The 25,554-nt window shown below is 43.3% G+C and overlaps 2 protein-coding genes across 3 annotated transcripts; one reads left to right on the top strand and one right to left on the bottom strand.

Annotated features, from left to right (window-relative positions):
• Positions 1–1,133: 1,133 nt before the first annotated feature.
• TXNL4A (thioredoxin like 4A) lies at positions 1,134–7,451 on the bottom strand. Its single transcript, XM_071736284.1, has 3 exons — positions 7,240–7,451; positions 1,989–2,092; positions 1,134–1,310 (listed from the first exon to the last, which is right to left on the bottom strand). Exons 1-3 carry the CDS (start codon positions 7,390–7,392, stop codon positions 1,139–1,141), a joined length of 429 nt encoding a protein of 142 aa, XP_071592385.1. The 5' UTR covers positions 7,393–7,451; the 3' UTR covers positions 1,134–1,138.
• Positions 7,452–19,341: 11,890 nt separating this feature from the next.
• Positions 19,342–25,166, top strand: LOC139792629 (glyoxylate/hydroxypyruvate reductase B-like). 2 transcript variants are annotated; one of them, XM_071736271.1, is made up of 7 exons: positions 19,342–19,467; positions 20,042–20,126; positions 21,033–21,417; positions 22,341–22,512; positions 23,753–23,931; positions 24,435–24,531; positions 24,887–25,166. In XM_071736271.1, exons 3-7 carry the CDS (start codon positions 21,036–21,038, stop codon positions 25,038–25,040), a joined length of 984 nt encoding a protein of 327 aa, XP_071592372.1. In that variant the 5' UTR covers positions 19,342–19,467; positions 20,042–20,126; positions 21,033–21,035; the 3' UTR covers positions 25,041–25,166. The 2 variants fall into 2 exon arrangements, with proteins under 2 accessions (XP_071592372.1, XP_071592373.1); XM_071736272.1 differs by lacking the exon at positions 20,042–20,126 and having other exon boundaries at positions 19,361–19,467.
• The last annotated feature ends 388 nt before the right edge of the window (positions 25,167–25,554 follow it).

Genomic DNA, 25,554 nt, shown 5'->3' with positions numbered 1-25,554 from the left:
ACAGCCACCATTTCTTTGGGAAAGGCGGCGCACCAGCGCTAGGCGGGATTGAAAGATTCCCGCACTGGAATGGCGGAGCTCTCCCGCTGCCTGCCCTGCCAGCCCGCCGGGCGCTCACCTGCCTGTCCCGTCCCGTCCCGACCCGTCCCACCGAGGCCGTAGAGGTGCTTGGTGGGTGGCCGCGAGAAGCCGGAGCCGGAGTCGGTCTTCGACCTGCCGGGAGTCCGGGACTTCTCCGAGCTGTTCCGCGGAGCCCGCCGACGGGTAGCGAGGGCCGGGCTTGGGGGCACCTTTGCTGCGGGGCTCGGCCTGACAGGTGCCTGCCCGGCATCGGGGAGGCCGCAGCGATCCCGGCGTTCGGCTGGAAGCCGTCGGAGGGGCGCCCTGGCCCAGCCACCGGCTCCCCACAGGGCCCCGGTCGCCGCTGCTGTCCGTGCGCCTCCGCCCTTTCCCCTTCCCTTTTTTTTCCCCTGGTGGAAAACCTGCAGCATCAGCTGCAGGAGAATTTTGAAGCTCTGACTGAAGAAATAACTCTGAGAAATATATTCTTTCTGAGTGTATCATCCTGCGGCTGAGGCTCCCCCGCGGGACCGGGCTTGGTGTCCCCTGCACATTACCAAGCAGGTGTGAAAAAGGGGGCTTTGCCTTTGAAAAAACGGGATATGCTTTTTTCTAAACATCAAATTAAGCTATCATGATTTACGTTGCTAGACACTTATAATGTCAAGCCAGCTGAACTGCCTCCCTAGCCCATTTATTTTTCCCTTTACTAAGAAGAAAATCCTAAAAAAGGTTTTACTAGAAGCAGTAACCACTCTCAGTGAGCTAGTGTCTGTACAGCAGTTCTTGGTTTCAAGTAAAGGAAGCAAACCAAACCAAAACAACAACAACAAAAAACCACCAACCCAAAATTTAGCTATGGTATTACTACAGTCAGATAGTTTCAGGCTTTGTGTTTCCTGCTTTTCCAAACAGACTTTAAACCTTTTAAATAATTCAAAATATGCTCAAAGGCAAAGGATTTGTTTGTTTTTTGTTTTTTTAATATATATATATATATATGTACACACCCCATACACAAGAATAAATTTAAGTCAATGTTGGATTTTAAAAAATAAAAGCCAGCCCCAAAGAAATGTCAGTATCTGTATTTAGTGGAATAATCTTTTGGTGATACCACCAAACCTCGACCTTTGCGGGCTCCTCTATAAACAGTTTCAATAATGTCAATCATCTCTTGTTTATCTTCCATTGCCCAGTTGATCTTGTTGTTATTACCTGTACCTAAATCAATCATGATGTGTTTGTTCCTTTAAAGAAAGAAAAAAAAAAGTTAATACAGTATTATAATTCAGAAAGAAACTTTATACCCTCCACAAAACTGCTTTGCAGAATTCAAAATAAACTCATATGACAAACAGGCTTGCAAAACAAGCCTCAAAGAAAGAGCCTCTACTCTTGCCACTCAAGCTGACATTTTACTCCCTATGTCTAAAGCTAGAGAAAAGGCCACAAACAAGCCCCCAAGATTGCAGCTCAGTGCCATTATCCCTCAGCATATTCCTCATTCTTTCTGTTCCTTCCCCAGACCTCCTAACACCAGAGAGTTCCGTGCTTACTAGTGGCACATTTTATCTCACCAATACAGATGCCCTAGCTCAAAAAAGCTTCAATACTTTGGGTATATCTTTAAAGTGAGTTTGACAAGCCTGTCATATTACTGCAGTATTCTATTCAGGAAGTTTCAGATTTAAAACAGAAAACAGTGAATAATAAAACCAGTTTTCACTGTCACTAATACTCAATTTACCAATACACCATTACTAGGCCAATTGGAAAACAAGCTATTTTCCTATTTAATCAGTTTACTCTTTTGTAGAGTAACGAAAATATAATAATTGGTTTGCAGATGTGTATTTAGAAATGACCTACTGAAACACTGTTTTTGACAGACAAAATTTGAGTTACATTCAAGAACCATCACGTACCTGAAGAAAAACATGACAGTACAGGGATCATACAGCTCATACATCTTGTTGAAGTCTGGTACTTCAGTGATGTCCACAAGATAAATAACAGCAAAGTTTTTTACCTGAGCAGAAGAAAACAGGAAACAAAAGCAATATATATTAACCACCCTTGGATTATTTTAATTACTGAATAAAAGACGCAAGTTTTAATTTTCACATTTATTTTCCAAAATATTAGGTCATAAAAATTACAGTAAACAGTTGTGCTATTATTTTTAGCCACAATAACAAATTAACATTTTAAAAATATTTTTAAATATAGTGGAGATGCTCATTTTACAGCCAGTATTAACTAGAAAGATACTATGCTAAATCAACAGGGAGAGAAACAAATGGCCTGCATATACAACTGAAAGCTCAGAGAGACATGCACAACTCTAAACAAGTCAGAGTAATTGCTGTGTGCAAGCCTCTGTCACCAGCTGCTTACAGCCTTTTGTAACTTAATGATCTAAAATGCCCTGGTGCATGCTTCCAATAATTTTTTCCCCTCTAAGCCATCTATTTAGGCTCTTCAAATCAAAATAGAACTGATCATTTACTAATAAACACTGAGTTTTTTTGAAAGGTGTAAAGCCAAAACAAAAGCTTAGGAAAGTAATTTATAATGAAAAAAAGACCTTGATGAGAAGCAATTATTCTCTGGGCAATTCTGTTAAATCAGGCTTTCATTTTGCTGTTACCAAGTTAAATGCACAGGAATCCCTCCCTTTTAATGTCATTGTTAATGTCTTCACGCCTGGAAGAAAACTGCCACCTTTTGATTTCCTACATGACCATATTTGACCTTGGGTGGAATTAAGGGATGTTTTGGTTTCAAAAGCTCATACATGTATAGTAGAAAATAACAGACTAACACACACATTAAAATATAAGTCAGTAGGCATCTAACTTACACAAACCTTTAACTGTAACTGTACTCATACATTTTATCATAAACACACAACCTTGCCCCCCCATCCTTACTTGCATACAAATACAATTTCCATTCTTCCCAGTGACTGTAAAATTACCAGACTGAGGTAACGTGTGTGGTCCAAGATTTACAACAAACCTACTGCCACGGTGCTTACCACTTGATAATTTTGCTATTGAACAGCTGGAAATGCTAGAATTAATACAATTCCTGCTTGATACACTGATGCTTCATTTTAGTCCACAAGACAGAATTAGACTGAACCACAAAAATACTGTGCAAGGTGTACCCTGTACTTAAACATCCTAGCAGGCACTATAGGCGAGAAAGTATGGGTGGTTACTTACAAAAAACACAGCCCATGGTAAAAGAATGCTGATAGACTTCTGCTTCAAAATAGTTTCTAAATTATAAAAAACAAATCACACTTCAGTGATGCAAATAAGTACTAGTAGCAAAGAAAATAAAATATTTCCTGAGGCGAAACAGCATTTAAGTGGATTGGTTTTTACAGTGATTTTAATGGTGCAAGTTATAACACCGTCTGAAGTGTGTTCAGCCCATTCTAATTCTACATGAGAGATTTCTAAGAATCTTAGTGGAATGTTAAGAGTCAACAACTTAGCTGATGAATGCCTGAAGTTACTTCCCTGGTTACCCTTAGAAGGCACAAGACACTTGTGGGGATTTTTCATAAAAAACAAAACCACAAACAAACAAAAAAAGGAAACCCCAACCCAACCCTAAGCAACAAAACCTGAAAAGCCCTTTTTATTTTCCCCTATCATTTCTTCTTCCATCCTGCTAACATTTAGAAGCTGCAGCACCTCTTTGCCATGTGGGAAAATTTCTACAACACATTTGGCAGTTTCAATAAACTAAACAACCTTTGAACAACTATTTAATTTGGAGAATAAAAAATTATTTTAAGTTAAACAGAGCATGAATACAACATTCTTAGGACCTGCTTTATTCACTATAAGATTAGTCCAAGGAGATTATACACAGCTGGAGAGGTCACAGTGCAAACTGTTGCCATTCACAATAGGTCTCCCTCCAACCCTGATGGAGTAGGAGGCAGGCTGGCAGCAAAGTCTTGTGGCTTTTTTTTTAAAGTTGGTTGGAAACAGAAGTGCTGAGATACTAACAGGCTGACTCCTGTTCTTACCTCTGCTGTCAAGAGTGGTTCCAAGGAATGTTTCTCAACATGGTGATAGGCACTTTATATATATAAATATATATATATATATACACACACACACATGCAAACCACTACAAAAGTACTTCTAAACCAAAATTTTACTTCCAATAACTACATACTACACAGAAAAATAAAACTTTTACAGTTAATCTTACATTATACACATGTAATGTAGTTCAGCTGAAGCACAACAAGAAATGCTTATCACTAGCAACGAACATCAACAGCCTAAGACTTTAAAAAAAAAGAGAACAGAACTACTCAAATAATAATTAAATTATTACAATTATTACATAAATCTTCCTCAAAAGGCCTGGATCATTCAAAACATCTTTGCACTGCATAAATCCAAGTTACTAGAGTAATCCTGTAACTTAGACATAAATTGAAACTTCCTTCTCTCCTACATGGGAATTAAAGCTAAACTACCTATTTCTATGGAAATTAACTACTGCAGAACTACTCAAATGTCCCTGCACAGTACTGACCAGTTCTACAGCCTGAAGCAGCACTTACTGTCTCAGACTGAATACTGGAGCCAATTTCACAGCAGTACTGAGCAGCATCTGAGATGGCTTTACACACAGCCAGCTCCAATTCACAAAGCTTTAGCTTAGGCTTCATTTTAAGAAAAAGAAAAAATATTCCTAGATTCGGGTTAGTACGGATGCAGGTCACCTGCACTTGAGCTAGTAGATCTACAGTGACAAACTGAAGCTTAAGCTCTCTCCATCCCTTGGGAAGTGAATCCTACACCAGATAGAGCTGTCAGTTCAAAAACTACATTTCTGTAAAGAACAAGCTTCACCATCATTTCAAGTGTTTGCTATGTTTTCTTTCTAACCTTTGAGTTATAACTGGTAATACAGTGTAGAGATCTCGGAACAAGAATTACACAGAACTCTGAGCAAGCAAACCACACTAAATAAAAGCAGTTGCAGTTACAACAATTGAGATTCAGTGAGATTGTTAATGTCAATCATAATTCTACTGCCCAGACAATATGCAAACAAATTTGTGGTATTTTAAAAGCTGAACAAATAATAAGACAAATTTATTCTGATACTACCTAACCTCATAACATAGACTAAGAGTAAATTTGTTCCAGTAAGCCCGTTGCGTTCTGGAAAAAAACCCACAACCCCCTATTGACAGACCTCCTTTTGGACAGCTTCACACTTGCTCAACACTTGAGGAGAAAAGCATTCGCAGCAGAAAAACAAGGCATACAGTTCACTTTTGAACGTGTTTATTTCTGACCCTCTGCCTATTGAACTGGAAGATGGAAAACCAAATTTTCTCTGCCTTACCAGGCCTTCACAGCTGCTGTCCCTGGGGACAGGACAGAGCCGGGAGATTAAAAGCCAAAAATCAGCACGGGTTCAAAATTTTATCAGGCTTACTTTCATCAATTTGTCCTCAATTTTTGTTGTTTGGGTTTTGTTCTTAATTACTGCAGCTTCACATTTAAGACTACTTTATATTTAATAGTCTTACTAAATATATAATATATATTTATTATATAAGTCTATTAAGACTATTTGAATACTTCAGAGAACTGAATCTGCCAGGGTGGACTACTATTAAATCTTTAAACTGAACAGCTCAAGACTATAAAGCAGAATAATCCATAGGACTCTCAACGTCAGAAAAAGATTCACTATCCTATCTTGAGACAATGCACTTGCTGGTAAATAGAAAACACAGATGTAGAAAAAATTACATGCCAGATGAAAGAAATCTCATTTGTCCTCTGAATTTCCTCCTGACTTTCTTAACAATGCCATACCCCCAAAAAATAATGCATTCCTACAACATGAGACTGCCACAGCCCAAACTTGAAAGTCTGCACTGCCAATATTTAATTTTCTCTCTAATTATGCTATAAGTTTAGGTGATCTTACAGGGGAAAAGAGAAAGACATTATAGTGCTGAGAGCAATACTTACAGCTAACAACTTTGAAAACAACATACATGAGTAGAAGAATTAGATTTGCTTACCTTTAACTAAAAATATCAGTAACTATAATACTAATATGTTCTTTTATAGTTCTCCTTCCCCACCTTCCTTTTCTTTTCCTCTCTTTTCTTGTAACCTCAACAGAAAGGCAGAAGTACAAGTAATGTCTTAGCAAAAGCCACATCTATTCAGAATTCTGATTACATTTAAATAAATGCAAAACATTTGAACAAACCTCCCTGAACCCACAATGACCTAATACTGCCTATTAGTTAAAGTGACCTGGTTTCACAAGAGTTTATCTGATTTACGGTATTCAGCCCTAGATAAACCATGGGTTTAATTTACTTTTTTTTTTATTTAAAAAAACTTCTAAAATAAAAAAAAAAATATTTCTTTTAAAAAAGGACTATTAAGGAATTTGGCAGCCAAAGTCCAGTATTCAGTGGACGGGTTTTATAATTTTAAGCTTCCATTTAAAAAGAGAGTATTTTTTAAAAAGCTTTTATGAAGGAATTTTGTTTACCTTTGACTTGTGGAAAAATGACTCTATAACTTGGAAAGTTATAGAAAAGTTATATAAATTCTAAAATTATAGAGAGGTATGTTTTATTCCAGCACTGGGTGCAAGGGGGATCTCTTTTCCTAACTTGCACACCAAGCCCATACATAGGCTCTCGTTATATACACTGAAGTTTTGCATATTCAGTTGCCTACACATATTTGCCTACAGATATACACCACCTACTCCCGCTTTGTATTAAAATTAGTCCCAAGAGATCATTTTTGCAATCTCCTCGGCTCTGCGCCTGCGCAGTGCCTCCTGGTGGTGGTCGCGGGGATAAAGTAAAAACGAAGCAAAGTTCTTTCTTTTTCTGGGTAAACTTTTCAATTCTTCTTCTCCGGGCATGCGCACTTCTTCCGTCTTCAGCCAAGCCGACAACACGTTCTGTTTCTTATCTCAAGGTTGCTACAGTTACCAGTTTCGCACATATATTTCCCTTATAAGGTGATGACTACCTAAACAATTTCTTAGCTGCTGTCACACACGAATTCTGCGTTAGCTTCTATCAGGCCAGCGTGACCCCCTGGTCAATTACTAGCAGGCATTTTACATTAACCCTCCCATTACCTTCTCAGCAATGCTGTATACGACTTCATCCATTTTCATGCAGGTCGGGTCCCAGTCGTGCCCGAAGCGGATGACCACGACGCGGTCCTCTTCCGAGAGGATGGCCTGGTCTACCTGCCAGCCGTTGTGCAGGTGCGGCAGCATGTACGACATCCTGACGGGCGTGGGACGGGCCTGCGGAAGGACAGCAGACACCCGGCACCTGACAGCTCGGCCTACAGCCGCAAGGCGTGCCCTCAGCGAGCCGAGCCGAGCCGAGCCGAGCCGAGCCGAGCCGAGCCGAGCCGAACCGAACCGAGCCCGCCCGCTCCCCCCCACACACACCCCACCCCACCCTGCCCCTGCTGAGCTGCTCCGAGCCCACCCGGCGCCGGCCCCTTCCGAACCCTGTAGGCTCCTTTCTCTCGGCGAAAGGCAGAGGCTGAGCCGCAGAGCGAGAGGAAGCGGAAATGAGGAAATGGGATGGCGCGGCAGGAAAGGCGATTTCGCCCTCCGGAAAGGGGAGGGTTTCCCTCGGTGGGCGGGACGGAGCCGGCGGGGCCGTATCGAGTATGAGGGTGGGACGGGCGTACCGAGTGCGGAGGCGGGAGGGGCGGAGGAACCGTTTGGGCCGTACCAAGCGGAGGGGGCAGCTCGGGGGCGGTGTCGCCGCTCGTCGCCGCGGGGGTGACTGGGCGGGGCTACACAGACCGCTCCGCGCCAGGGCTGCGGCTCTTTGCCCCCGGCTCTTTGGGTCTCTTTCCCCCCCCGTTCCACCCACTGCGAAGCCACCCCCGAGGAAGGGGACCTGGGCCGATGGCCAAGAGGGCAGCCAAAACGTCAGAGGGCACCTTGGAGGTGTCCCTGCTGCCCGAGAAGCACCCAAATGGGTGGACGGGTTGTGCTGTCTGCCTGTCTGTCTGTCTGCTGGCCAGGGCCATGGACTTGCACTGTCCTTGCAAGCGGGATGTGGAGCCATTGCCACAGTGGTAAGCAGAGCTGGCCCCAGCCGTGCTGCTGGGTGGCAACAGGAGGGTGAAACAGAGGTCACCGTGTTACTGGAAACTGCAACCCTGAAAACTCTAAATCAAATGATAGTTTAGAAAAACGACATTGGTTTGTTACAGCACTGGGTGCAGAGGGGGTTTCTCCTCCAAATGTGCACGCTGAAAGGGCAAAAGCATGTCCTTCATATACATCAGGTGAATGGATATTCATACAGCTTCTGAGGAATGCCCACGGGTTATGGACTTAGGCTGTTTTGCCCATAGATGGTTATAATTAATGGTTTAACAATTCTACTTTTGCAGCTCAGTCAGCAACATCAAGATGTCCTGAGATGGTATTGAAAAATACCCTGTTTCCTTGGAATATATTGTTTTTTGGTAGCCTTGCTTATCTTTGACCCACTTGTTTGTACACCGTCTGCTCAAGCCTGGATTGTTTAAGCTTCTCATATCAATCACTGAATTGTGTAAATTTCTGCTATCAACCACAGCCCAGATCTTCCAATCTCTGCTACTGCCCACTCTACAGATGCTAAAAAACTCCCTGTGCCTCCGCTGGAGTTGATAAAGTAGATACTTCAGCAGCTTTGTGCTTTTGTTTTTTTGTGCAGCTTTTTGGTTACGGAGGATTTTCTCAATATGTTAACCCATAGCAATGAACATCTAGCTTGAGTGCTGTGTGGAAGTGTGTTCCAACAAGCTGGGTCACAGATGCACATCCATCTTCCATGTTTCCAAGGCCCCCTAAGCTCAGAGCCAACCCTGTCCGTGGGAATTGCACTGCCCGGCCCCTGGCAGCAGTCACGCTTTGGTAGCTTTGTGCTCTCACTGCTTGCAATCAAAATGCCAATGTTTAAGCACACTGTGTGAGTGTTTCAGTTGAAGTGATCAGCCGTGAAACCCAGCCAGTTCAGCATTAGGCTTCAGAACCGAGCTGACCATTTACACCATCTATCCCCTGCCAATGTTCCTGCTTCCTGAGAAGCACTTTATTCTATACTTTACACTCACTTAAAAGGACAGCTCGCAGCACTCAGTGAGAAAAGCCTATTTTCCACTCTAAAGAAATCCACTCAAGCTTAAGCTAGGGCCGTGAGAAACAGTCCTAAAACTGCATTATGGATCTGTACTGCATTACTTTGCCCCAGAATTGCAGGACTCTCCAAAACCAAGCTAAATCCTGGCTTTGCGATACCTCCTTTCTGGTAGCATGAGACTAGAGGAAGGAAGCCGAGGCTCCTTCCCGACGGAAGTACTCTGCCCTCAGCTGTCCCGCCAGGAGAAGGCAGGGATCCCACAGACAGAGAAGCACCCTCAGCACCTTCCCCCCGGCCAAGCGCTGGCGGGGCTGGGATTAAGGCTGTCGGCCCCGGGTCTGGCGAAGGCAGAGGCGGGATCATCGGAATGGGCAAGATTTGGTACAAAGCAGCTGAGGGAGACAGAAACTTTGGCATGAGGATCCTATACCATAAGAGGATGCAGAGGTAAAAACACCTGTTTTCTGCATGTTCATTAGCTGGGGGCAGTGATGGAAACCACAGCTCTGCTCTGTGTCCCCAGAACACTTGTGGCAGCTGTAAGCAGCATGAGGAGAGCACCAGTGTGCTGCCACTTCCTCCCCTTGGCTTCCTACTGCTTCCCTAAGGAAGCAACTGCCCCTGGTCTTCTGCCCTCACTCTGCCCTGGTTAGCTACTGGCAGTCTGGAACAAGGGCTGTGTAACCTTTCTGAAGATGTCCAAACAAACTGGGCCTTGTGCCCTCGCTGTGCCCCTTGTTCTGCCAGACTCTTCAGGGTACTGGCAGCATCCCTGGCCCACCCAGCCAGTCACACCTCTCCTCAGCCCTGTCAGATCACTCATCACACTAGCACCAATGACAGGGGTCTTAATTTCTCTTAGCTTTGTAGTTCCCTTTCTTTCAGACTTCACTTCCCCTTCATTTCTTCTCCACCCCAAGTTCTAATTGACATCAGGTAAGGAGAAACTGTACAGGGATTTGCATAGACACAGATGAGAAGATTGAGGTCTGACCCCGGTCTCCTACACATAATATCATCCAGTGCTTTGCCTTCACATATACATTCCTCCAGTGTCCCACCACTCCTCTAGCTTCTGGCTTCCTCCTGCCCACACCATTCCTGCCTCCTCTTCTTCTGCCATCTGTGTGTCAGTGTCTTTCTTTACCTTGGCCTCAAACCTCTCAATTTCTATGCTGTTCCATATGTTCTGTGTTCCCTTTTCTGCACAGAACTGCAAATTAAAGCAAGTGCCTTGATTCTGTGTGGATCAGATTATTCACATCAGGTGATGGACCCCACTTTTTGGACAATACTTTCATGACCGATGCTCTGAAATCATAGAATCATAGAATTGGCTGGGTTGGAAGGGACCTCAGAGATCATCAAGTCCAACCCTTGATCCACTACCGCTGCAGTTACCAGACCATGGCACTGAGTGCCACATCCAGTCTCTTTTTAAACATCTCCAGGGATGGAGAATCCACTACTTCACTGGGCAGCCCATTCCAATGTCTGATCACCCTCTCAGTAAAGAAATTCTTTCTAATATCTAACCTAAATTTCCCCTGGCACAACTTAAGACCATGCCCTCTTGTCTTGTTGAAAGTCGTCTGGGAAAAGAGACCAACCCTCCCCTGGCCACCCCCTCCTTTCAGGGAGTTGTAGAGAGTGATGAGGTCTCCCCTGAGCCGCCTCTTCTTCAGGCTGAACAACCCCAGCTCCCTCAGCCTCTCTTCATAGGGTCTGTGCTTTTTTTCCCCCTCAGGTAAGAGCAAGAGGAGCAAGCTGTCAGTGCCACTTACTGTGGAAAGACAGACTAATTGCTCCAGCAGGCAGATTTTGTGATGGTGGTGGTGAGCCTGACACCTGAGACACACAAACTTATTGGGAGAGATGGAGCTGATGAAATCCACAGCTACTCTCAATAACATACAGAACCACTGACTGCTGTGACTGGAAAGTGCCCCAGCTCCTGTTGTGTTACATCCATCACACAGCTGGTACATACAGTCTCCCCTTCTACTCTTTTCACTCTCAGATCATTACCTGCAAACGACAATCAGAGACACTCCTATTCCAAACCAGGTGCAGTAGCTGACCAAGAGGCACCGGTGGCAGCTTTGCAGACTGGTGTTGTCAGCTTTAGAGGTCAACTACCCAGAACCACTGCCCAGATTGGTCATCTCTGCTCATTTCTCTGGAACAATGGGTGAACCCTGCATGGGTGAGCCCTGTGGAGGCAGGAGGCATCCTTGCAGCACTCCAGAATCTGGGAGAGGCAGCCCCACCCTCTCCTGGGGTGGAGGTTTGTGTAGAAATGCCATGAATATGAATGGCATGCATCCCAGATGTTGCATCTGATAACAGGCCAAAGGGAAGTCTGGGTGCTGGGAAACAGCAGGAGAAGGCTTGTGTGTGAAGGGGAGCTTGAAAACCTCTCTACAGTATCACCATATGAAGCTGCAGCAGTGATTCACTTACAAATTTCTTGATCTGAAGGAGCAACTTGTCCCAAAGGGTAGAAGCTGCTTCACCAGGCCCTTCTTAGATCTGCTGCATTTCCTGGGGGTTTCTCTACCACAGACTTTTTTTCTCAATTGACAAGGCTGAAGTGCTACACATCTCTTGGACCTAGAGGCTTCTTAGCTTCTGTAAAAAGACACTTCTACCAGAATGGTGCCTCATGGAGTTAACTGTGCTGGCTGCATTTTGTGTTGGGAAGAGTTTGGTCTTGTTATGTCTATGTTCCAGGACATCACTGTCCATTATCTGAGTTGACCACTGTCTAAACTGTCCAAAATGTCCAAATTTAATGACCAAAATTACTTAAACACAGGGGTTCTTTGGATGTAAGTGGGACTTGTAAAATTATATGACATTAACTTTATATTTAAATAGAGTGCAAAAGCCAAAGTAGGACTTCTCTTTATTTGGATGAACAACAGTAGGTAAATTAATTATCTCTTCTTTTCCCCCCTTTCTTTTCTTCCAGAGATCATACAATGCTAAAGTCAAAGAACATCATTATAATGCCTCACCTACACAATAATGGAGGAAACAACTAAAAACTCTTAAAGGTTTTCCTATAACCAGTGAAATGCTCTCTATCTGATCTGCAAAAGAGTATCACAGCTCTCTTTTTATTCTTCCCTTTCCCTCCATCAGCTCTAAAGGTTTTTATTCTTTTGTTTCCCAGTTAAGGAAAAATTATTCCAAGTGGGCATGGATAGGTCTGGCTTGGTCCCACATGTTATTAAAAATGAGCTTTTATGTTTTAATTTCCCTGCAAATTGGAGGAATACATTACTTTTCACTTCCAACTTTAGACAGATGCATGCATACTTCCTTCCCAGGCTTCCTTTTCCTAAAGAAAAAATAATTTTAAACTACATTACTCACTTTGTTACCATTCTATTAGCTATCAAAACCAGCAAAGTAATCTACCTGGCTAGAGCTATTATTGACTTTCTATGTGGAAGTCTCTAAACTGGCTCCTGAAACACAAAATGCTGAGGCAAAAGTCAGGGACAGTTTCAGGATACTCGGAATCACTTATTTAAAACAAGACAATTTAAAGTACTAGCACTAAGGAAAATTAATCTTAAAAATGAACATGCTACTATGTAACACCAAATTTATGTGCAGTCTACCTCCAGATTTTCAACTTTGTGAAAATATTTGAAAGAACACTCAGAGCCCTCTGAGCCTCCAGCACTATTTTGTAAATTAGCAGGAGCACAAAAGTCTATAAATATACATGCATCATTGAAGTCCGAGAATAATTACCTTTGAAACAATATAAAATGAGCTTCACTGCTGCTAAGAGAAAAAAAATACTTTGACAAATTGTTTTTGTTACTGCAGTTACTATTATAGAGAAAAAAAAATTCTATGGCTTTCCACCACTTGGAACATCACCTGTATTAAAACTAATCATTCCAATTCCACAGGAAAATGTTCTCTTTAAATAGAAGAATGCTCATACACCTCACTAAAGCTTTGTAGGAAACAGTTTGCTGTCCTCTCAGTTGTCTTTATGTACTACCTTGTTTTCTTAATACAGGCCCTTAATAAAAGATTAAATAAACCATTAAACAAATCGAAGTGGTAATGCTATGCTTCTTATTATGTGATATGACTTGATGAACAGTATGATTATTTAATCTATTCGTTAAATTTACAGCAAAGTTTCCAGTAAGTACTGCTAGGATTTTGCCTGTAGTCTCACACATCTGTACAGAGCCATTTCCACTTCCTTTTCTCTTGCAGAAGGTTCAGTGATGCTTGCCAAAAAACACTTCCTTATGCCAGTTTAAAATATGATGATGTCACCAACTTTTGCAACTCAAGGAAACAAGACATAGCAGTTTTTCAGGAGCAGTAAGCAGGCTGGCAAGACTTTAAAGAGTTACCCAAGTACTGTTCTCTGTGGTACAGGCACCCAGTATGTCTATCATTGTGACCTGGACGACATTGGGGAAAAAAATTACATTTACTCTTTCAAAACAAAAGGCTAGGCAATAAATTACACAGCTGAAGACAAAGCTACAAGAAACTAAAATAGCAGACAGAGAAAAAAATCCCACAATCCTTATTAAATCAATATACTAAAACTAGAAGAAACATTCAAGGCTTTGCATATGCAAACTTTTCTCCAGGCATAGAGCAGCTTGGCATTTGCTTGGAGATTGCAAATATTTCAAAAATCTGGGCTAACTAATTACAGAATTGCTCCCTGCCACTGGGGTGCTTTAAACAGAAAGACACTGGACAATGACTGTCAGTCATTGGAGTGATGGGTTGAAACATTCAATGCCTCACAACTGGACCTTCCACAGACTGGAAGTCATCACCTGAAGAACAGTTTCCCAAAATGTCTTCAGGAAGCAACTACTTATTTTCAAATTATATTGCAAAAAATAGCCCTTTGTTTCCTGTCTTTCCTTAATCTAAAATATATATATGTTGAACAATATCAAATAAATTGACATACAGTTAAGGAAACCTTATTGTGCCTACTAGTAGCTGTTTCCCATCTCTGTTATTCTACTTAGACTGTGCTTGGAAAAAACAGTGCATCCAATCTTATCATTAATAAAAATGGATCAAAAAATGCAGTGGCCACGTGAGCAAAGAGATAATCCATTACAGCCTACTACATTAATTCAGATTTTTTAAGAAACATTTTGATAGGTAAGCAGTACATGACCTGGAATAAAACATCAGATACAGTAATTTACAGGGTAAGCTGGCCTTACCTACGACAAGCAGACAGGTTAGATGATAGTTTATGATAGTTTAGAGTCACTGAAAAAAAGTCAATTACTTTGATTGACTTTGCCTGAAACAATAAACTTGTAAATATAAATGTCCTGCCTCTATTTTTTTCCCCTCTATTATATGATCACATATAATATGGCTTTATAATATAGACATGGGATATAGAATCATAGAGTCATCATGGTTGAAAAGAACATTCAAGATCAAGTCCAAACATCAGTTCTACACCACCTTAACTTCTAAATCATCTCTCAAAGTGCTACATCTACCCATTTTTTAAACACCCCCAGCAAGGGCAACACTACCACCTCCCTGGGCAACCTATTCCAATGCTTCACCACTCTTCCAGTGAAGAAATCTTTCCTGACAGCTAATCTGAATTTCCCCTGGCACAACTTTAACTTATTACCTCTTGTCCTATCCCTGGTCACTGGGGAGAAGAGGCCAACACCCACCTCACTCCAGACTCCTTTCAGGTAGTTGTAGAGGACAGTAAGGTCTCCCCTTAGCCTCCTCTTCTCCAGGCTGAACAGCCCCAGCTCATTCAGGCTGAACAGCCCCAGTTCCCTCAGCCTTTCCTCACCAGACCTGTTCTCCAGACCCCTAACAGCCCAGTTGCCCTTCTCTGCACCCTCTCCAGCACCTCAGTGTCCTTTCTTTACTGTGGTGCCCAAAACTGCACACAGTACTCGAGGTGGGGCCTCACCAAGGCTGGCTACAAAGGTAAGTGACTACTTCCCTGGTCCTGCTGCTCACTGTTCCTGACACAGGCCAGGATGTCATTTGCCTTCTTGGCAAGCTGGGCACGCTGTTAGTTCACGTTCAGCTGGCTGTCAGTCATCACCCCCAGATCCCTCTCTACTGGGCAGCTCTGCAGCTGCTCCTCCCCAGACCTGTACTGCTGCTGGGGGTTGTTGTGGCCAAGGCACAGGACCCAATATTTGGCCTTATTGAAACACATGCAATTGGCCTTGGCCCATCAATCAAGCCTGTCTAGATCCCTCTGCAGAGCTTCCTTACTCTCAGGCAGATGAACATTTCCACTCAGTTTATTGTCATCTGCAAACTTACTGAGGGTGCACTCTATCCTCTCATCCCAATCATCAATAAAGATGTTAAACAGGAGCGGCCCCAGAATAATGCTTGCTAGGTCCTGTGCACCCTGAGCACGTGCCCCTACACACATTTCTGTGAGCAGACTGACCTTGATCGTGTGCTCTTGGCTCCCTCTGCTCCTCCATGATGGTCACTTTTAAATTTCTTGCAGCTGCCCCGGCACACCCCAACCACATCAGCCTCTCAGCTCTCTCAGGATAGCTGCCAATTCCTGACTCTTTTTGGATCTTGCTGCTTGCCCTCAGGCTTCCTTGGCTCTGGGAACCCTCCTCTCCACTGCTGCTGTCTTCTCTCCTCATTGCCTCTGTCCTCATGGTCTGAGCCTTGTGAAAATTTTGGTTGGCACTCAGGGAGAAAAAAAGAGTTTATGGTATTTGGAGGAAGGGGCAGGCCACCCACAATGGCTACAAAAATGTTGTGAGGCTATGCAGGATGCAAATCAGAAGGGCCAAAGCCCAGCTAGAAATTAATCTGCCATCTGTGGTGAAAGACAGCAAGAAAAGTTTCTGTAAATATACTAACAACAGAAGAGCAACTAGGGACACCTCCATCCCCTATTGGATGCAGGAGGAAACAGTGACAAATGATGAGGAAAAAGCTGAGGTCCTTAATGAATTCTTTGCCTCAGTCTTAGTAGTAGGACAGGCTATAAAGAAGAAACCCAACTCTCTAAGCTAGGAGAAATGTACATCCTTATTATTATTATTATTTAATAATGGGAATGAAGTTCACTGGCTGTGTCATACTTCTCTCCCCATAACCCACAGACATTATTAATTTCAGAGAACTTTGTCATAATTCTGCTATAATAGATCCCTTCCTATAAGAAAAAAACTAATAGCATGCTTCAACACTAGGTAATTCAGCTTAATACACTACTTGAAGGCCTGTATGGTACTTTACAAATTAAGTCTACTTAGAACATGATAGAACATGATAACACATGATTATGGTGCAATGCTCTCATCTTCTTTTGCCTTAATCAGACTTAGCTGTGTTGTTTGGTTACTTCCCACTCAAATATGTGACACTCTGTATCCTTTCAATTACTCAAAATACAAATGACTTCCTGACGTTTTATGTCATGTATGTGGCTATGCATGTATTTCCCATAAAGGGTGGTTTCCAAAGTTTTGGGGTTATTTTTACCTTCACTGTTGAAACGTGGTAGACCTCCTTCCTCAATTCATAGCCAGAATGACTTGTGTCTTTGAGACAGGCTTTATAAGCTCAAGGTCCTGCACCTGGGTCAGGGCAATACCAAGTACAAATACAGGCTGAAGAGAGAATCAAACAGCCCTGAGGAGAACTTGGGCGTGCTGGTTGATGAGAAGCTCAATATGAGCCAGCAAAGTGCACTCGCAGCTCAGAAAGCCAATTGTATCCCATGCTGCAGGATGGCCAGCAGGTCAAGGGAGGTGATTCTTCCCTTCTACTCTGCTCTCGTAAGACCCCACCTGCAGTACTGTGTCCAGTTCTGGAGACCCTAACACAAGAAGGACATGGAGCTTTTGGACTGAGTCCAGAGGAGGGCCACAAAGATGATCAGAGGGCTGGAGCACCTCTCCTACGAGGACAGGCTGAGAGAGTTGGGGTTGTTCAGCCTGGAGAAGAAAAGGCTCCGGGGAGAGCTTATAGCAGCATTCCAGTACTTGAAAAGTACTACAGGAAAGCTGGGATGTGACTTTTTACAAGGATATGTAGTGATAGGACAATGTGTAATAATTTTAAGCTGGAAGAATGTAGATTTAGTTTAGACATTAAGAAGATATTATTTCGTGTTAGGGTACTGAGACACTAGAACAGGTGTTTTAGTTCATCCACAGGTGTTCATCCACAGTGTTGTAGATGCCTTGTCCCTGGAAGTGCTCAAGGTCAGACTGACTGGGGCTTTGGACAACCTTCTAATGGAAGGCATTCCTGATCATGCAGGGGGTGTTGCAACTAAATGATCTTTAAGGTCTCTTCCAACCCAAACTATTCTAAGATTCTATGATTTATAATGGTCATAAAATCATAGAATAGATTTGATTTAGTTGGAAAAAACATTTAAGATCACAAAGTTCAGCTGTTAGTCTAGCACTGCTAAATTCACCAATAAACCATGTCCTTGAGTGTCCCGTTTACATATCTTTTAAATTTCCAGGGACGGTGACTCAACCACTCCCCTGGGCAACCTGTTCCAGTGCCTGTCAATCTTTTCAGTAAAGAAATTTTACCTGATACACAATTTAAATCTCCTCTGGCACAACCTGAGACCATTTCTTCATGTTCTGTTGCTTGTTATTTGGGAGAAGAAACCAACACCCACCTCGTTACAGACAGGGATTGATAAGGTCTCTCTTCAGCCTCCTTTTCTCCAGACTAAACAACCCCAGTTCCCTCAGCCGATCCTCATAAGAATCGCTCTCCAGACCCTTCACCAGCTTGGTTGCCCTTTTCTTGACTTGTTTCAGCACTTAGATGTTTTTCTTGTAGTGTGGAGCCTCACTACAATACAGTGTTTGAGGTGCAGCCTTGCCAGTGCCAAATACATGGGGACATCACTTCCCTGCTCCTGCTGGCCATACTACTCCTGATACACTGCCCTTTGATCTCAGGTATTGTAACATGAGCAGTAAATTAAAACATCATCCTTTATGTCTTAGCAGCAATCATGGAAGCATTTGATTTGAAACAGGAAATACATAAGCATTTTTGCATTTGTTACTTTTTTTTTCAAAGAAGAAAATTCAACTAGACTTAATGAAGACTCCATTTCATATGCTATAACTCCATTTTGCTAGTTAATTAATATTTGCTTTAAAGTTTAACTATCTGAATTTGAAGTCCATGCAAGAAAATTATACTAAAAAAACATCAGCAGGATAACAAGAACAATTTATGGGTTTGAATAATTATTACATTTTATTATATTTTTATGTTTTCAGTAGTCATTTCGTAGAGGATTTTGTTTTAAACCTGACCACCCTAATGTTCACTATATCTAAATATGTTTGGTAGAATTCAAGAGGATAAGATTTTTTAATCCATTCTTTTGCACACACTAAAGTAGTCAAAGGGGACTCAGCAGTGCTCAGCTGATAGTCTTTTCATACTGTGGAAGGACAGAGATTCCTGGAACCCACAGCAGTAGTTCCCCAGCTCCCAATCTTTTCTGACCACAGAAGCCAGGCACACTCTCAAACATCTGCTGACCACAGCAAGGAAGATCACCCCAGCACAGGATTAGGGAACAGAATATGAAACTGTACTTGGCAGCCTCCGTCACCTGAGATTTACAGTCCAAGTTGCCGTGTCAGGAAAATTTTCACGTTTCTCAGCTGGGATAGGCACAGGGCTGGGTAGCCTGGGTAACAGCTGCAGTCAGGGAGCTCCTGAGCCTGCCCCAGCTGATTAGCTCTTGAAGAGGAGTTTTGAGGGTATCCTTAGACTCATTTAGGTTGGAAAATACCTTCGTGTGTGTGTGCAGTGAAATCTGTCAATGGTATCTGCGGGGTCAGAGCAACACTTCACGCCATCTTAAGTCGCATGCAAGTAGCATAATGACCAACAGCGAGACCAAACCACAGCTGGTATTCAACGACAGTATGAAAAAAAGAGTCCTCCCACTACGGCTTGGGGTACCCCTCCTACCGCCCTGACACCTCCTCTCCTACCCGTTCACCCAACCCGCCGGCCGAAGCCGCTTCGCGGGCGGTCGCAGGCCCCGGCCAGGCCCCTCTCCGGGGGCGGGGAGCCGGGCAGCCCGGCTTGGGCTGTCCTCCTCAACCCTGTCCGTCCCTCGGCCCGGCTGCGGGGCAGAGGCGCGGCGGAGGTCGGTACGGGTGAGTGCTGCGTGGCGACGCGGGAGCCCCTGGCCCGGAGCACCGGCTTTGGGCCGTCGCTGCCCGCTGCCGTCTCCCCGGGGGTCATCCGCGCCTCGGCCCCCGCCGCACCTGGCTGCCGGCGGAGCGGGAGAGGGCGGTACCATGCATGGGGGTTCGCAGCTGCGCCCGCCCGCCCGCCGTGGCTGGGAGGGAGATCGCGGGGGGATCTTGCCCTCTCCTCGCCGTAGAGATAGGGAAGAGCTGCGAGCGCCGGTCCAGCGCTTACTTATCTCTATTTCCACCTGGAGGTTCGGCAACCCCCGTCGGAGGGGCTTAGCCCACCCCGGGACTGGAAAACGAGCCGTAGCACCGCGCTCCGCGAGTGTGGGGAAGGGGAGGCGTGTCCTGGGAGGCAGTTCTGGAGCTGGGGATCCTCTCTGTGCTCAGCCGGGAAAAAAGCACTGCCAGCTGCAACCGGCCCCAGCACGTCGTTTCTGTACCTCCGGCGCTACGGCTGTGTTCCCTGAAAGGCTGAGGGGCGGCGTGCGGGTTTGTGGTCTTTATCCAGAGTAGGAGACTTGGTTCTTTCCAGAGTCGTCAGCGTGAAGAGTTGACACTGAAGCCGACCGAGGGAAAAGAGGATAAACATCTTCACGAAGCAAATTGGTGACTCCAAAGTCCATAGTTCACAAATTATAGCTCTGTAACATTAAGCAAGACTTTTCCTGAGATAATTGCATTCATGCTAATTGCATTACATTAGCTCGCATAGGTGGCGGTCAAAGGCAGAATTTAAGTAAAAAATACCCTGTCACTCATATTATGACCACATTCTTAAATTAGCAACACTTTGGCCTTTAAATATTGAATATAGAACAGGAGAAACATCTCGTAGCTTTTCTGTGTAAGTGTTAGCATAGCTGGTATGCCAAAAATTATGTTTACTTATTACCAAAATTATATAAAAATTGAACAATCTTCTGACTAACACAGTAAGAACACATGAAATGTCTTACATGTGGGGATATGAAACTTGAGCCAAGTTTGTCATCATCTGGAAAAACATTATGCAATAATGTTTATGATTATGGAGATAAATTCTAATGATGGGGTGGGGATAAGGCTGAGGTCCACCTTATTGTAGGTGCCCAGATGACAAAGGTGTGGATGGAGCAATATTGTTGCAGTGATGTAGTCCTCTTGGCATGAAATTTCCATCCCAGTGTCCATGGAGCCCTAGAGTTTAAGGTTCTTTTAAGTTAACACTAAACCCTAACTCTGTTGGTGGCCTGCAGCTGTGGCTGATGTCCATAGTGACACAAGAAGCCCAGATAAGGAAGGTGTGGATGGAGCAATGTTGTTGTAGCCCCCTTGCTGTGCCACTTCCATCCCAAGTGTCCCTGGAGCTCTAGGCTTTGTGATTCTCCTAATGCTAATCATAATTCTGATGGTAGTGTGGGACTGAGGCTGATATCCACGGCACCACAGGTGTCCCAGATTAGAATTCAATTACTGATTTAATAACAAAATGTATTGTAGGTCACTTAAGGGCACGACCATTTGGTTCCTTGTTGCTTTTTTAGGGCATGGAGGAGCAGGAACTGCCTTATGTGCTAATTGACTCTGTAGGAGGGAAGCATGGAGTATATGAAGAGCATGCTGAATTTCTGGAGAAACATTTTCATCTCATCACCATGAAAGAATATCTTGAAAACAAGAATTTTCTCAGCAAGAAGATCAGAGCTATTTATATATGGTATCACAAACCAGTTATTAACGAGGAGCTGCTCCAGAGTTTGCCTAACTTGAAGATAGTTGCAAGCTCTGGAGCAGGCATAGATCACTTGGACCTGAACCTCCTCTCCAGCTATGGTATAAAAGTGTCCAGCACTCCATCTGTTGTTTCCACTGACACTGCAGACATGGGGATGGCTTTGATGCTGGCATCTTCCAGGAGGCTTGTGGAAGGTAATAACTGAAGTGGTTTTAGTAATTTTTATAGAAAAGGTGTCTATTTAAAGCATGCAGTTACAAAGTGTATTTAAAGGTAGATATATAGGAAAATACAGGGGAAAAAATCAGACAAATGTGTCATGTTGACAGTAACTTGTACACAGTACATACAGTACTTCCAAACAGGCATATCAGCAAGGTAGATGTGTTCCTTCTTCAGTCAGCCCTAAATCTGGGCTTCTTCCCTCTCAGCCCATAGCCATTTAGTCATTCTACTTGTTCACTGCATTCTTGCTTTTCAAGATTTAAAAAAAGGGGGACTGAAAGGAGATATTTTCAAGGAGGCTTGAAACTGTCTTTTCCAAGCAGTATCTGAGTGTTACGAATAAGCTGTCCAGAAATCTGTTCACCATGTTCTGTGTTTATTTTCCCTGTGAACCTTGCTGTATATGCAGGAAAGCTAGGAGTCATATTTTCACCCTACTGGAAGTCTTGATGAAACTACAACTGATTCATCAGTTGTACCAGTCAGTGTTTACACTATAGGTGACAACTATGGCAATGCAGTTTCATCAGCCCTACTGATGAACCACCATGAGTAAGAAGCTGTGTTGCTGAGTAATGCTGGCACAGTAATCTGTACTGTAGGCAGAGACAAGATGGGCAGATCTGAGGTGTACACGGAAGGGAGGTTGCTGCTTTAGCCCTACCATCCTTGTCTGTAAAAGATGGGCTGGACATATTTCTATCCCAAGCAAGAAATCCATGTCAGATGTCATGTTGACAGTGCAGCATTATTTACTTCTTGTAGAAAAAGAACATTGTTACTGCTCCATTGCTTCTGCCTTGACTTGATAACAAAGTAAGTGGAAAAAAAAAATAAACAGATGTCAAGACAGCCTTTACATGATATTTTTCCTTCTTTTACCTCTTCCAAGGCTATCAGATGGCTGTCTCCCCTGAGACGGAGTTTTTCCCTGCTAACTGGCTGGGGGCTGAGGTTTCTAATACCACCCTGGGGATCGTGGGAATGGGCACCATTGGCTACAAAGTAGCTCAGAGAGCCAGAGCCTTTGAGATGAAGATTCTGTACCACAACAGGAATCCGAGGTAAAGCTGTTTACAGCTATACATGGAAAGTTTATTTTGTCACTGCTTTACCATTACTTGTACCTTTCACTACCAAGCTGAACTCTTGTTCACTACGTGTGTTCTCTGCACTATTGTTATTAGATACTGTGTCAGGAAGGCAGCAAGAGCCACATAGAGTGGCCAGGTTCACCCAGAAGTCCAAATGATCAGAGGAGCTCATTGTGATAAGGCAGAGTGAAGCCCAGATCAGGGCTGATGGATGGGAGCTGGAGACCAGCCCTGCTGTGGCATTGCTGAAGCAGAATGATAGCCCTGGCAAGAGCTGCCATGAAGTCCTCAGATGTGAGGAAGCTGGAAGTGGAGGTTTCCCCCAATAGAAGGGGGGACCACAGAGGCAAACAGGGCTGGTGGTGCCCTCAAGACAGTCATTAATTTCCCAATTTATAGAGAAACAGAAAGAAATACATCTCGTTGGTCTTCTGAGACTCAGGGCTCCCTGGGCCTTCCTGTCATGTTGGTAACATTGCAATAGACTGAAGAAAGGAGAGATAGTCTGGGAGGACATAACCCATGTGAATTGGGTGAGGCAGGGACACAGGCAGAAACATCTTTCCCTTTCAGTGTAGCTGATAATGAGGAGCTGGATCTGCCAGCCTGTTTGCTGTCTTTTAGCCGAAGTGTATGTGCTCCTCCCAGCAGGCCCATCCCATCCTTTTCTTCTGTGAGAATTTGATGGGAGCTGGGCAGCCTTCTCCTGATAGGGATCAAATGCACCAGCAGGTCTTGCATCATGTGGTTTCAGTGGACCAGCACTGAGGCACAGAGCAAGCAGACCGCTGCTGAAGCAAATTTCTGAATATTTGACCCCCGCCCTATCTTGTGGGTTTCCTCTGTAATTTTCAGACAAGTTACTTTTCATCAGGAAGGGAGTTCATGTCAACAGTCTTGCTTTTGGGTTTGGAAAAGAAACCCCATTACAACCAGAAGCTGTGACATAATTAGAATTATTTTATTGTTTATTCCGAGCATAGACATGAGATTTATTTCTTACTTTCCATCCCCACGTGCATAATACTGCACATATGTATATCGTGCACTTGGTATTGTAGGAAACATCTTAGCTTTTTTTTTAACTGAGTTTCAGTCACATAACATCCTTTGCATAACAGTGAAGAAAACTATTAATAAACCTTTTCTGTAATGGTGATTGGAACTTGTTGCTTACTACTGCAGTTTAACTTTTAGTTTTTCCCCTAAGAAACAAGGAAGAAGAAAGAGCTGTTGAAGCTATTTACTGTAAGAAGATAGATGATTTGCTCCAGCAGTCGGATTTTGTGTTGCTATCTGTGAACCTGACTCCACAGACACACAAACTGATTGGGAAGAGGGAGCTGGAACTGATGAAACCCACAGCTACTCTCATTAATATCAGCAGAGGTATGGTGCAGTATGGTTTGCTGCCATAAAAAGTTCTGTGAAAGCCCAACCCTAATAAAGTCTGTTGCTCTGAAATTTTCAGAAAATTCTTTGATTACTAGATTGTTTAGATGTTCATGGTCATACCTCAGCAAAACTTTTAAGCATTCCCATAATTGTGAGCAAGTAGGTCTCTAAAATAGCGAGGTTGGAGTGTTAGTAACCACTGTATGTTTCTTTTAATTTCCTAATTAAGCTTTTTATTTATTTGGTGCAGTGTTGTTTTCAGGGTGGCACACTTTGAAGTCTGGCACTTTACTGTTTTGTGGCCTTTTAAAATTGACTGTTCAGCTCTGATGCACATACCTGAGCTTCCTCCTCCTGCTTCACCATTCTCACTCTGCTGCTGCTTCTGCTTTGTGAACATTGCTAGCCCTGTTGTTTGCCTGACCACCATACCCAAAAGGATGGTGAGGGAACAGTACAGAATATGAAAATAAGAATATCTTCTGACTGTAACCCAGGTCTGGTTGTGGATCAGGATGCTTTGGTGGAAGCCCTTCAAAACAAAGTTATTAAGGCAGCTGCTCTGGACGTGACATATCCTGAACCTTTGCCAAGGTAGGACAGGTATTTAAGTAAAATATAGATGCGTGTATGTGTGTGGCACAACCAAGTACATGTGAGCATGTGAGAAGTTCAATAATTTTGCTGCTGGGTGTACATGAGGTATGTGCACTAGTCCTACAGAAACTATGTCCCCAATCCTTCTGTCCTAGCAAATAAAATTCACACAAATTCATCTGGAGGATTTGTTGCATAAAAAAACATCAGAAGCTAGGCAGCAGTTTTAACTTCTCTCGAGTATGCTTGGGTCATGCAATTAATTTTTAAATTTTAAATACTTCCTTAGCTCCCTTATGAAATAACAGAAGAATGCTGTTACTGACTAGCTTGGTATTTCTTTTTCTTCCAGAGATCACCCTTTGCTAAAGATGAAGAACGTTATAATAACTCCTCACATTGGAAGTGCTACCAAAAAGACACGCCGCCTAATGATGGAAAACATGATAGAAAGCATACAAGCAGGCCTTGCGGGTCTTCCTATCCCTAATGAAGTATCACAGTAAAGTGGTCTGCATTTAATGCTAGTGTCATTAGTGGGGTTTTTATTAGTTAGTGCTGAAACAGTAATTTGATCACCATTCATGTAATTAACCCATGTGTGTTATACAGATAAAATGTATAATGCATGAGTTTAGTTTATTTGAATAAGCCAAAGTGATTCTGTATGCAAAACTGCAGTATTTTGTCACAAACTTCAGTGAAAAACTCAACCATCAATAGTCCTGTATTGGTGTTATTTATTTTGGTCACATCCTCTTTAAAATTGCCCATATCTGTAACACCACATTGAAGGTCATTTAAAACGTATCCTAGTGGCACTGGTGACCTGCTTGGCACAGCAAACAGCGGTCGGTATGTAAGGAGGGCTGCTCCTGATGCAGCAGGCCTTTGGGGAATAGTTTACAAGGCTTTTGATGGGGAAAGGCAAAATGGAAAGGCAAAAACAGGTATATTTTCACTTCTAAGGTAACTCATGCAATAGAGCCTGTGTGTAGCCATAGAATCATAGAATGGTTT

The sequence above is a fragment of the Heliangelus exortis genome, chromosome 2, assembly GCF_036169615.1.
Source record: "Heliangelus exortis chromosome 2, bHelExo1.hap1, whole genome shotgun sequence".
NCBI classification, from domain to species: Eukaryota; Metazoa; Chordata; class Aves; order Apodiformes; family Trochilidae; genus Heliangelus; species Heliangelus exortis.
The sequence above is the reverse complement of the archived record's forward strand: the minus strand, read 5'-3'. Positions and strand labels throughout refer to the sequence as shown.